Source organism: Watersipora subatra, chromosome 9 (genome assembly GCF_963576615.1).
Source record: "Watersipora subatra chromosome 9, tzWatSuba1.1, whole genome shotgun sequence".
Classification (NCBI taxonomy): Eukaryota; Metazoa; Bryozoa; class Gymnolaemata; order Cheilostomatida; family Watersiporidae; genus Watersipora; species Watersipora subatra.
In genome coordinates, this window is record NC_088716.1 from 53,203,776 (window position 1) to 53,217,122 (window position 13,347).

Here is a 13,347-nt window from a genome sequence, read left to right on the forward strand (position 1 = left end):
TCTGATAATTCGAACACTTTTGCTCGGTCCCTTGAAGTTTGAGTTATCCGAGTTTCACTGTATTTACCTTTTCTGCTCCAGCAAATCGCATGAACAATATCATGTCGTAGGTAGGTATATAAAGTGAAATATGAAAGCCTACATAGAAAAATGTAAAATGTGTAGTAAAGCTTTAGGTGCCTAAAACCTACTGACAGACCAGACCGAACAAACAACCAGCAAGAGGGAATATTGAGCCACTTTGGATTCTATTGGTGGACATAAGATTACTCTACTTCTGCTGACAAATCACCGGTGACAGCACAGACATGACCTGCAAGCAGGCTCACAAAACGGTTACATCATAAGGCACAACTCTCATGCTGGGCATGCTGACTATTAATTGCTGAAGTAAACAAACAAAGCTAGCTAGTTTGAGAAAGCTACAGTGTGAGAATGTTACATCCAATGTGAACATGAAAGTATAATATCAACCAATCATGGAGTAGTATTTGACTCTCATTGGAGCAAAAACCTTTGCTTAAAAAATGTCATCAATCATTCAGCATGATGAATGTCGAATTATTTCACGAAATCATTCTACCAGTTCATAACATTCGTCGAATGATTTTACGAAAATTTATATGATACACCAGTATTTTTTTTAATTAATGGAAATGTAGGACCAACATTAGGATGTGTCCTATGTTGAAGTTCCTTTATAATAGATGTGCGTTTTATTGATATAGAAGTTAGCAAGCAACTGACTAAGAATATAGGTCAGGCAGCGTTGTCATTCACAAGGGCAAAAAACAGAGAATGTAGGAAAGGTCAAAGGGTAACTATATCCAGAGTATAGCATAATGCACTAATGAGCATAAAATGAGATGCTAGCGACACAATGCAAAAAACCATGAGCTATAGGCTGAATAATTTCAACACTCCCACATAGATCATGCATTTTTTGCGACACAGAAGTAAATGACTACCAAATGTACATAGGCCTACATATAGACATAATAAACACGGTAATAGACGAGCACATTAGACTGAAATACCTAACTGGGCTCGGAGATAAATGAATCTGTCCTTGGCTAAAGGCTTGGTAAATATGTCTGCTAACATATTCGCAGTCGGGCAATACGTTGTAGCAATGGATTTGTCGGCTATCGCTTCGCGAGTGTAATGAAATTTTATGTCCATGTGTTTGGTACGCTTATTGTTTTTGGCAAAATTGGCGATGGATATTGCTGACTGATTGTCAACTTGAATAATTGTGGGTGCAGAAGTTGTTTGTGTAACATCTCTGTGCAGATGGCGTAACCACACAGCTTCTTTAGTAGCATTAAATAATGCTATGTACTCAAACTCAGCTGTTGACAGTGCCACTGTGCTTTGTTGTTTGCTCATCCAGCTAATACTCCCACCATTGTTCATGAATACATACCCAGATGTAGAGCGACGATTATCATAGTCATCACCCCAGCTTGCATCTGAGAAGCCTTCAATTTCACCTTTTGACTTGTGGTAAGTCATTCCATAATCAGCAGTGTTTTTCAAATATCGGAGTACACGTTTGGCGGCTGTCAAATGCGTTTCTGTAGGGCATGAGTTGAATTTTGATAACACTCCCACAGAATGTGCTATATCTGGTCGAGTAGCTATAGAGGCGTACAAAAGACTCCCTACAATAGATTGGTAACTGACAGGATCTACAGGTTTGCTTCCATCATCCCTTTGCAGTCGAACATCAGTGGCTGCTGGTGTTGCAACAGGTTTAGCATGTTCCATACCATATTTCCTAAGGATCTGTTCAACATAACTTTTTTGACACAACTTTAGAGTGCTGCCTTGATGCAGAACATTAATACCTAAACAGTAGTGAAGCTCTCCCAAGTCTTTCATCTGAAATCTGTTAGCAAGTGCGGTCTTGACTTTCTTCACATCACTCTCCAGGTTAGCAATGATGACAAGGTCATCTACATAAACTGCAATAATTGTCTTCTGCTCATTATTGTTGCGAATGTATACACACTGATCTGCATTTGATTGAGTAAAGTTCAGAGATTTGAGAAATGTATCTAGCACTATGTTCCAGCACCGCGGGGACTGTTTTAGACCATAGATGGATTTGTTGAGTCGGCATACCAAGTTTTCCTCTCCTGGTTTCACAAAACCTTCCGGTTGTGCCATATACAGTTCTTCATTAAGGTTACCGTTTAGGAATGCAGTAACTACATCCATTTGATGTATCACCATCTCGTTAGCAATGGCATAGGACAAGAGCGTTCTCAAAGAGGAATATTTTACGACTGGTGCATAGGTTTCTTCATAGTCAATACCTGGCATCTTTGCATAGCCTTTTGCTACTAGCCGGCCCTTGAATCGCTCGACCTCACCACTGGCAGTGTATTTTGCTTTGAACACCCACTTGCATCCAATGGCTTTGCGATTCTTGGGCAACTCCACTAATGACCATGTTTCATTTTCCATCAGTGCCTGGTACTCAGATCTAGCTGCATCTAGCCAATGGCTCGATTGAGGATTGTTTATTGCATCCGCGTAACTTGATGGTTCGATTATCTCTCCAGCTAAACATGCAGAGTGATGTATAATACTGCTTGCGTACTCATCAATTCCGTAGCGTTGAGGAGGTTGGTGATGCCGTTCTGAACGTCGGAGTTGATGTGTCACTCTATCCAAGGAGCTATCGAGCGTAGGCGGCGTTGGTGTCACATTTATATCTATACTCTGAGCTGGCTTAGGAGTTGTCTGCTCATCTAGGAGGTCAAACCTTTTTTCGTGAAATTGAACATCTCTTCGGGTGACAACCTTCATGGTACGAGGGTCATAGAGTCTGTAGCCTTTAGACCTTGTGCTATATCCAACGAATACCATACTCTCTGCCTTATCATCCAATTTTTGGCGAAGTTGATCAGGTATATGAGCATAGCAGACACATCCAAACACTTTTAGGTGACTAATTGCAGGTTTCCTGCCATACCACATCTCGTGCGGAGTTGTCTTCATGGCTAGGCTACTCGTAGGTAGACGATTCCTGACATATACGGCGGTTGCGATTGCTTCTGCCCAAAAACGTTTAGGTAGACCAGACTGATTTAGCATAGCCCGACCTGACTCGCAAATGGTACGATTGTACCGTTCTGCCACTCCATTTTGCTCAGGAGAATATCGAATGGTCAGTTCGTGATGTATACCCTGTAACACTAGATATTGTTCAAAGTCACTATTGACATATTCACCACCACCGTCACTACGTAGTGTGCCAATCCTGAGCCCAGTTTGGTTGGTCACTAATGATTCAAATTCTCTAAACCTGTCAAAGACATCAGATTTTTCTCTGAGAAAATACACATGTACAAAGCGGGTATAGTCATCAATGAAGGATACAAAATATCGGCTGCCACCTATTGATACGTTTTGCATTGGACCACAAACATCTGAGTGTACTAACTCTAGAGGCCTAGTACTTCTTACAGGTACAGATTTAAAAGGCTTGCGAGACATTTTACCCATGATGCAAGGTTCACAAATATTTGCATGCACATTAGATAGATCAGCACCTAAGACTAGGTTGTTACGGTAAGCATGTTGGATAGTTTGCATACCAGCATGAGAAAGGCGTTGATGCCATAGGTCAGTTTGCGCAACGGAAGCATTGTGATTCGGTGCTTCAGTGTCTAGGTAGTACAGTTTATCAACCAAAGTCCCCATAGCCTTGACTTTGCCATGTTTGTTCTTTAGCCAACAGCGCGTATGACCAAATTGTACCATGGTATCTCTCTCTGCAGCAGACCTCACAGAAAACAGATTAGCTTTCAGGTCAGGTACATGTAGAACATCATGTATGGTGCATAAATTGGTTACCTTTCGATTGGTTTTGACAAGAACTTCTACATTTCCTGCCCCAATAGCGTCAACTATATGACCGTCTCCAAGAGCAACTTTCTCTGGTGTACTGTACATGGTGTAGCTCTTGAATTTCACCCTATCAGGAGTCATGTGTCGAGTAGCTCCTGAATCTATTAGCCAACGATTAGGCTTGGCCGTATCAGACTGTTCACAGCTACCAGCATTCATCATGAAGGCAAAATCGTCATCCTTCACCGCAGCTTGTTTGGCCTTATGTTCCTGAGTTCTGTGACCGATCGATTTTTGGGTTAGCCTTGAGCAATTACGTCTAATGTGCCCAAGTTGTCCACATTCGTAACAAGTGAGACTCAATTTTCTGCCATATCTACCTGCTGTCAGGGCGCCATCAGGAGTAGTCTGTCTTCTAGCATCAAGATCATTCGTAGTGGTAGGCAGATTTTTCTCTCGACGTTGCTCTTCGTTCAAGAGTGCTTGCTGTACACTAGTTAGCGATAAGTCGTCTACGCGAGCTTCTAAGGCTGTTACTAAGGTTGAGTAGCTTTCAGGTAAGCTTCCTAGCAGTGTAACCACTTGATCCTCCTCAGATATCGGAGCTTTGATTGCGCCAAGCTTATCTGTTAGCTCCTTCATGTACTTTATATGTTGCTCGATTAGTGTTCCTTCTTTCATAACAGTTCTAAAATATCTTTTCTTGAGATAGAGTTTATTTGCTAGGGTGTCCCTTTCAAAGTGAGCTTGTAATTTCTCCCATGCAAGCTTAGGTGTTGTGCATTCTGTGATCAGATATAGAAGTTCATCACTGACTGCTAGTACTATTGTTGACATAGCCTGGTTGAACTTCTTCGTGTATCCATCCTTGACACCTTGCTCCGCTGTGCTATCAGGTTCTTTTATGCTGCCGTCAACGTATCCATACAAGTCTTTAGCGATGAGTAGATGTTTCAGTCTAAATTTCCACGTTGTGTAATTGTTACTGTTTAGCCTCTCAACTGTCCACCTTTCCTCAGCCATTCTGGATTCAGAATATCGATATCAGAGTACAGTGTGTGCAGTGTCTGGGCCCATAACCTGTTGAAGTTCCTTTATAATAGATGTGCGTTTTATTGATATAGAAGTTAGCAAGCAACTGACTAAGAATATAGGTCAGGCAGCGTTGTCATTCACAAGGGCAAAAAACAGAGAATGTAGGAAAGGTCAAAGGGTAACTATATCCAGAGTATAGCATAATGCACTAATGAGCATAAAATGAGATGCTAGCGACACAATGCAAAAAACCATGAGCTATAGGCTGAATAATTTCAACATCCTATACAAAGTTACACAGTTTTTCTATCATTTTTGCGGTCAAATATCCACTACGTCCTATTACATGGTATCATCCTGTCCGCGGGTATTTACGGTAATTATTTCTTTGGTGTTGCGTTCAAAGTTTTAGCGAAAGAAACCGAAAATCTGTTGAATTGGAAAATAGACTTTGATATGAACCCAAACAACGAAAGAAATAATTGTTATTGATGTAACTGAGTCATTATTGGTACGATTTTATGGACATTTTTTTACTGATCACTTGCTATTATGGGTTCGTAAAGATCAATGAATATCTAAGTAGCTGTCAAATGGAGGTGGTGTTCAATTAAACAATGGGAGTCTACTTTTCATCTCTTCGAAAGTGGCAGTCAAATGAAGGTTTAAATAAGGGTAGCATTCAATCAGAGGGTTTTTGGTAGCTTAACACCACTCGAAATTCTGTCAAGCCTAATCCTCTGTCAAGTTTGTAAATTTCAGTATTGCTTCACCACTTTTGTAAATTGACTAACACTGCTGCTGTTAGCTCTTAGGGCTTACTCCAGTCTTTATCACAACAATTGTTTTTGTCCTCTGCTAACACAAGGTACATGTATGAGTACTGACCATAACCTGTAGATTTTGCATTGAAGGATAGTGTTGCTCAGATTGTACTAAAGCTCTTATGGTTTTTAACTAAAGTTAACAGAGTATACACATCTATGAATTTGTACTTGAAGTTATTTGGAAGGATGTTTGGTCTACAGGTTAGTCAAAGATCACCTACATGTAGTTGCTTTCATATCTGTTTGTTTGCTACATGGTTTTTTGCCCACAAGTTAAAAAAGGAAATAAGTTTCAACTAATCATAAACTGATGTGGTTGCTGTCAAGATCCAACATCTTGCGAGTTGAAGGGCCTTTGAGTAACACTGAAGTTCTGTTTCGTTCACCACTGCTTTACTAAGGCACATTCTTGAGGTACTTGCTGTATTCAGCTTTCACATTGATGTATTTGAAGGTGACAACTTGTTCTTGGTTGGGTAAAGGAAAATTTTAAAGCAAGACACTATTTTTGACACCTATTTTAATGGCAGGCATCATTATGCTAAGAGCCTCCATAGCAGCTTACACAAGCAATCTAAGATGAGTGAATATTGATGAGCCGATGTCAAACACCATCTGTGGTAAAATTCCCAATTTAGCGTGCCCAAGACTACTGTCTATGATTGAGATAGAATTTCTCAAAAAGTTTGTCAGCATATCAAAGGGCGCATGGAAGTGATTTGGAGGAGGAAGCAACTTGGGTCCGAATGAGTCCGAATCAATGTTTTTGTTTACACGAATAGGTTTTGTGCTCTGATCTTTTTGATTAGTAAGCCGACATATTTAAACAAGTCACAAAGTAACTTTAAGCACATTGCCATGTTACATCAGTTTTAACCATTTTTATCTAGAAAGGCAAGCTACGGAGAAAACAGAAGGTTTTTTACACTACTGAAGAAAACAGACATCACAGTAATTGGTCCCGTCATTTTTGCTTGTCAGTGCCCTATTATGTTATGCATTTCTTTAACAGATTTTTGACTCTCAATAGTGGCTGTGCCCAGCTTGGCACTAGTTAGCATCAGACAGCCTAAATTCAACAGTGTCTGCTACACTACCACAAATTTTCACTATAAATTTACAATGAGACACCGATTTTTTGGTGCTTCTTTGGTAGTAGACATGACATCATTGACATGCATGATAGTAGCATTACTAATATATGATAATACTAACTGTATAATAAATGTCAACTAATTTTCACTTGTAATGTTTGGTGATGTCCAATATTGAGTCAATTCAGTGTGACTCATGTAACTAGGCATAGTAGAAAACTGTAAAGAATTTTGGTAAACGTTTACATCAGCTTAGTGAGCTTTTCTAAAGGTCTATTTAATTCTGTCATGGTAGTGATAGGTTTTTCTTGCATATCCAGTCCAGCGATTTCTAGTCTCACAATGATGTTTTTTGCCAGTCCATCAGTTATAGGGTGTGGGATCGCCACCACAGCTTTCTTTCACAAGTTTGGTGGTCGATTGTGGTCTGTCAACAACATTACATTGCTGATCTTGAGGTTGTCATGCTGGTGCGTCTACTTTTGGGTTTTAGTAATGTTGTTGATGCATTATATCTTCCACTTATGCCAGAACTCTTCAGCCTGACATTGTGCATATTTCTAGCGAGCTTTGAGTAGGTTTCAGAGAGGATCGCAGCTCGGCTTTTGTGAGAAATGAGTTTGGTGTCAGTAGCATATCTTTTGGGTTATTCATGTATGTTATTGCTATTGAACAGATGCCTGTTCGTTGTGCAGAAGAATTGGCTTGGACAGTAGGCCTACCAGTGCCAGGCTTCAGTTCTTCAATGTCGTGAGTCCTATTTTCCTCACAATCTGTCACAGCTTGTGGAAGAAAGTATATGTCAGTAAAAACGTTTTGATTATTATTAGGGCCAAATTCTGGACACTTTGAAACCTCTGAGTATATTTTTCGCACTACAGGCCTTGTTGTAGGAATCACATATGAATGCAGCACTTTGGTATATAGTGACTGGATCTGCAGGATTCATCATTTGCTATGAGTTTGCTTTGTTGTTGTAATAATGAGACATTGGTCCAAAGACTACTATCAAGTGGTTGTATTTCGTTACTGGTGTGAGGGGGATGGGTAACAATAAGTATTCTATTATCTTTGACTATCTTCAACACTCTATAGCATGCATGGGCAACCTTTGTTCACATGTGGGCCAGATTATGTTTTCCAAGACTGGCCACGGGCCAGGAGTCCTAGTTATAGAGTTGCAATATATGTATACATATATACTTATAGTTTCATATATGCTATGCAGATAAACATATATTAAACTACTGATTTTTTTATTCATTTGTCTAATACTTTACATAGAAAGGGTAAGGAAACAAAAATTGTAAAAGCTAAAAATATTTATTAAGAACGATTTATGGAAACACAGTTTATTAATCTTATAATTACAAATGAGAAAAAAAATATTGAAGCAAATAGTTTATTAATTTTGTAATTACAAATGAGAAAAATTGTAACAAAACCTTTTTCTAATGGGAAATTTGGGCTTGGTGTTTTCTTCACCAGTCCCTCAATGTTTGGTGAAATGCTGGAGGTGGCTACTCTAAGGTTATTTTCAAGGTGATTATCTGTCAGCCTTGTTTTTGATTTTGCATGTTTCATTTTCATAAACAGCTGCTCACATATGTAAGTACTTCCAAATAGAGACATTTTCTTTCTTGCAAAGTCTGTGATCCTGGGGAAAGCTTCTTTACATAGATTTTTATAAAATTCCAGTAACCAATAATCTCTCATTCCTCGTCTTAAGTGTTTATTTCTTTTGAGTTCAATCAATTCCATCTACAATTCTTCGGAAGCCTCTTCAACATTGACATCAAATGGTTAAGAGAAAATAGGTAGATTAGCTTCTTGTAATTTGAGATCTTGAAATCTACTAATGAATTATTTGTGAATTAATGCAAGCTCATCAGCATAGGAAGTACAGTCTGCTTTGCAATGATTTGCAATAATGTCGGAAAATGGAAAGTATTACCATTTCTCAGCTGTTTTTCCCACAGGTGAATTTTGTTTTGAAATGTCCTGATATGATTGTACGACTGATGAACAAATTGGTCCTTTCCTTGTAGTTTTGAATTCAACTCATTCAGATATGAAGTAAAGTCAACAAGAAAAGCGAGATCCCGTACCCAGCCACCATCACTTAATTCAGGGATAGACTTGCCTTTCATTTCCATAAATGTGAAAATTTCACTCCTCAGTTCCTAAAATCGTTTTAACATTTTTCCTTTGCTCAACTATCCCACCTCACAGTAGTAAACCAGATCTCCATGTTCTGCCTCGATATCGTCAAGGAATTATTTAAACTGGCAGTGGTTTAATGCTCGAGATTTTATAAAATTGATACTCGACACTACTTTAGACATGACGTGCTCAAATTTGAGGGACTTGGCGCACAAATTCTCTTGGTGGATTATGCAGTGAAACACATTAAAATCTTTTGTGTCTATGTTCATAGAAGTTAACTCTGTCTTAATTTTAGAAGTTAAGCCAACTTTACTACCAACCATTGCTGGTGCACCATCTGTTGATATACCATGAAGTTTATCAAAATGAAGATTAAATTTAGCCATTAATATTTTCAGTTTTTGGAAAATATCCTCTCCAGTAGTAGTAATTTTCATTGCTTGAAGACCAAGCATATCTTCTGTGATATTGAAATCGGCATCATATTTCTATATTGGTAGCAAGTTCGTCAATCCGTCTTGTTACAGTTCTACGAGACAAACTAATATTATCAATTTTTTTTTACCTGGACACAAAATATCAACTACTGCTTGTAGACACTCTTGCAAAAATTCGCCATCGGAATAATTCGAATGTTTTGCGGTCTTCTCACTAACAATGTAACTAGCACGAATAACATTGTCGGCATCATCACGTTTCTTGATGAAAATTGTCTGCTGCTCTTTCAATTCTTTCATCAGTTTTTCGACTTTTTGTTTTCTACGTTCACCTTGAAAACTATCGTACAAAGATGAGTGTTTGGAAATGTAGTGTCTTTTCACATTATATTCTTTCATGACAGAAACTGACTCTGAACACAATAAACACATTGGTTTTTCTTTGATTTGTGTGAAAAAATAGTCATTGATCCACTTTTCCTTGAACACTCCCGATTCGTTATCCACTTTTCTTTTTTTTGATGACGACATTTTGGGTTAGATGCATTCAAGAAATTTTAAAAAAAATGTATCAGAAATATAGATTTGTTTCTTTGTGGAAAACTGGTAGAGATAATACTACATCAAACAACGAAGATGCTTAGGCCTCTCACCAGGGTGGTATCTTCAGAGCAACTGAATACACAAAAAAGGGGAGAAACAGTCTTTGGCGCTCTTTATTTTGAAAGCCAGCTGCTTATTTTCATTTCCTGGCATCAGTCATCCTTTTACTCGACCCTTTGCGACAGATCCAGGAACTGTAACTCATCACTGAAGAATGTGATCTTGGTTAGAAGTGAACTTTTGTGCTAAATCGTCCTTGACTGCTGAAAATTACTTAACAAAACGTCATGTTTACGTCAGGATTTGGATGCTAAAAGATGATTTTTATTTATTTATGATTACTTCTCGTGAATGCCGAGGTTGATGAGATTCTCATAAAGGGAGTTTTATTGTCATTAAGAGAAATTGTATTTTTGAGATTCTTTTTTACTTTCTAAATTTAAGAATAAAAATTATATTTATCAAAGGTCTCCGCGGGCCGGATGAAAAGCCTTCGCGGGCCGGATTTGGCTCGCAGGCCATAGGCTGCCCATGCATGCTGTATAACTACAATGACTTGCGTGATTGTCCATCACAAGAATTATGGGATCATCTTTTGTGGGTCGGGCAAGTTTAATAATATGTTCTAGTACTTGGATAAATAAATCCTGTGTCATCCATGATGATCCTGTCTGGGGATTCACTAGTCTCAAAGATCCTTCAGATGTCCCTTCCATAAAAGCATCATTCCACCGTTTTCTTGGCAATATCATGACAGATGGCAGTTTGTTACCTATGGCGTTTACAATGCCAACGCAGGTTACCAGTTCACCACTTTCACGACTGGTCAGTTGACTCACTTGCTTTTGGCCATTTAGTGATATTATTTTTGGTACTGTCTGAACGATTGTGAATCCAGACTCATCAAGATTGTATATGCGACCTCCAGCCTCTTTTGTTGATTTCAGTGCTTTCTTGAGCTCATCAAAAAAGAAAGTAATGTTAGGTTGGTTGAATGCGCTAGCACATGCTATAGGCGTAGCCTCTGGTTGACGTAGCGATAACTCCTGGTTCCTTGGCTTGAATCTTGCCATCCATTTGTCACCAGCGGATTTGTTAAAGTGCCAATTTTCTAGTTCACTGACTGCGGTGTCGACTGATAGCTCATACACAAGGCGCATTGCGCCACTTCTGGTCATATCATAATAACGGTTGAAGCAGCTTATTAGGTAATCTTTAATTTCTTTTTCTTGCTCCACTGTAAAGACCATTCAATGTTGAAAAGTAGGAGCCATAGCAGCCTTATTGCTACTGTTGAATTTATCAAGGTATCTGAAATAAATATAATAAAAGTAGAGGGTTTTATTTAAAGATTATTGGTACCAGCTGGTGTTTTAACTAAGATGGCTCTGAAGAAAATCTACATACAGTTTTGCAAGAAACATTGAATCATATTTTATCAAGATAGGCTTAATACAATATTATATCATCATTCGACAAGGTTCTAACTTCTAACCTCTTAAGGGTTGATGTAGGTATTCCATTGCTTTTGGCCACACTTATAGTTTTCCCATCCTCTACTACTTCTTTGGCAGCTTTTCTTATCACATTCTCGGGTACCACTTCTCTGTCTGTTCTCTTTTTGTAAAATTGGGGCATGATTATCTGGAATAATAAAAAATAGGATAGATGGACCACCTTCCTAATCTTCCAGGCATATATCTGCATTCATGTAGGATACTTGAACCACTCGGTTCACCTATCCTACCATGGCATGGCCCATGTATCCTCAGTCAAAGCATTATTAATTTGATAATTTTTGGGATTGAACAATTTTAAATACTTGTCAAAATGCATTGATTGGTTTATTTGATGTTCAACTTTGATATAAAATCACAATCCATAACTTTTTTTTAATAATTACAAAGAGCCAACCAGCATTGACTTATTAGAAATAGTCAACGTTTGCAAGCATAAGGCACCGCACCTGCAACTCTTTGTATGGATGTTGAAAAATGTTAAAAATGGCAACCAGGGCCTCTTTGTTGATTGGCTAAAAAGACTATGGCAGTGGAAAACATTCACAGGTAACACAACTCCTACAATAAGGGGTGGCCTATACATCTTTTGTGACCATCTATCCTATTCCTCCCCTGCATGTTATCTGACTTTTCTACAGCCTTTTGTTGTGTGATTCGTGTTTATGGACCTATAAATTTCTTACCCGCATCTATTGCAAGCTGAATGTTTTACATCTTTTTCTCTAATTATTTTCTAAAAATTAATTTGTAACTTTATGATTATGTTACTATTATGTTCGTTAGGTACGCTATATGGTTGGAGCAATGCTGTCTGTTGGAAGTGGAACATTATCTCTTGAACGATTGAAAGAAATGTTAAACTATCCTGAATTTGGCATGTCCTCAGAAGAGATACGAATAGCCCAACCATACGGTCTGTATCTAACTAACCTAGAGTTCCCCGAGAACCATTGACCGCCACTTTTCGAGGACTTGTTTATGTGGACACAGCTGATGGGTTTATCAATTTATAGACTTTAAAGCTATATTCCAATAGCCAAGTTGTAAAATATCTGTCGTAATAGTTGAAGAATGAACATATTCTATGATTTCAATAACTTGACTGGATTTATCTTTCTGATTATATTTTATTATTGTTAAACTCTATCTTGGTCAGCTACACTTCCATTGTTAATACTGCGTAAGCCACCACAATGATGATACATTTCCAGTTTTTGCCTCGAGATCAAAGCATGGTTTGCATGTGCTGGCTGTTGTGATTCGATAGAGACCATTTCCTTTTATTTCTTGAGACTAAACTTCAAGTTGTGTTTTATATGACACTCATTAATAATAGTTCTGATGTTATCCCAGACAACTTATCTGCAATGTTTGGTTTAACACTCTAATACACCATGTTGAACCTAGCTGTCTGTAATCTCAACGCCCATTGCTATATCTTAAGCGCAGGTTTAGAACAAGGACTGTTGAAAAGAAACTACAATACTCTGGCATCACGTCTGCTCAATATTTCACCATTTTATGTAGGCAAATCATCAATACATGCACTCGAATACATATGCTGGAAGAAGTCGTTATGGATTAGATTGTGGGTACTTCATGGTTCATGTCCTGCATACCTTTTTTTGACTTTTACAAATGTACCAGCTTGTGAAAACAGTTTATACAAGGGTAAAAATTGTATCCTCCAAATTACTCATAGCCGCAGTACTATAATTCATCGATTGCCACACTCTTTATGCGCATAAGTTTATCAACGATGCGAGTGAGTTTTGTCTTTCAGATTCTCATCTAATTGCCAGAG

The 13,347-nt window shown here is 38.3% G+C and overlaps 1 protein-coding gene across 3 annotated transcripts in view; it reads left to right on the forward strand.

Moving 5' to 3' along the window:
- The window catches only part of LOC137403602 (tRNA pseudouridine synthase A 2-like), a 48,428-nt gene extending 35,483 nt beyond the window's left edge, over positions 1-12,945 (forward strand). For all 3 annotated transcript variants that reach the window (XM_068089567.1, XM_068089570.1, XM_068089568.1), the window contains exon 9: positions 12,327-12,945. In XM_068089567.1, coding sequence (XP_067945668.1) covers positions 12,327-12,497 — 171 coding nt within the window. In that variant the 3' untranslated portion in view covers positions 12,498-12,945. The remainder of the gene's footprint in view (positions 1-12,326) is intronic.
- The last annotated feature ends 402 nt before the right edge of the window (positions 12,946-13,347 follow it).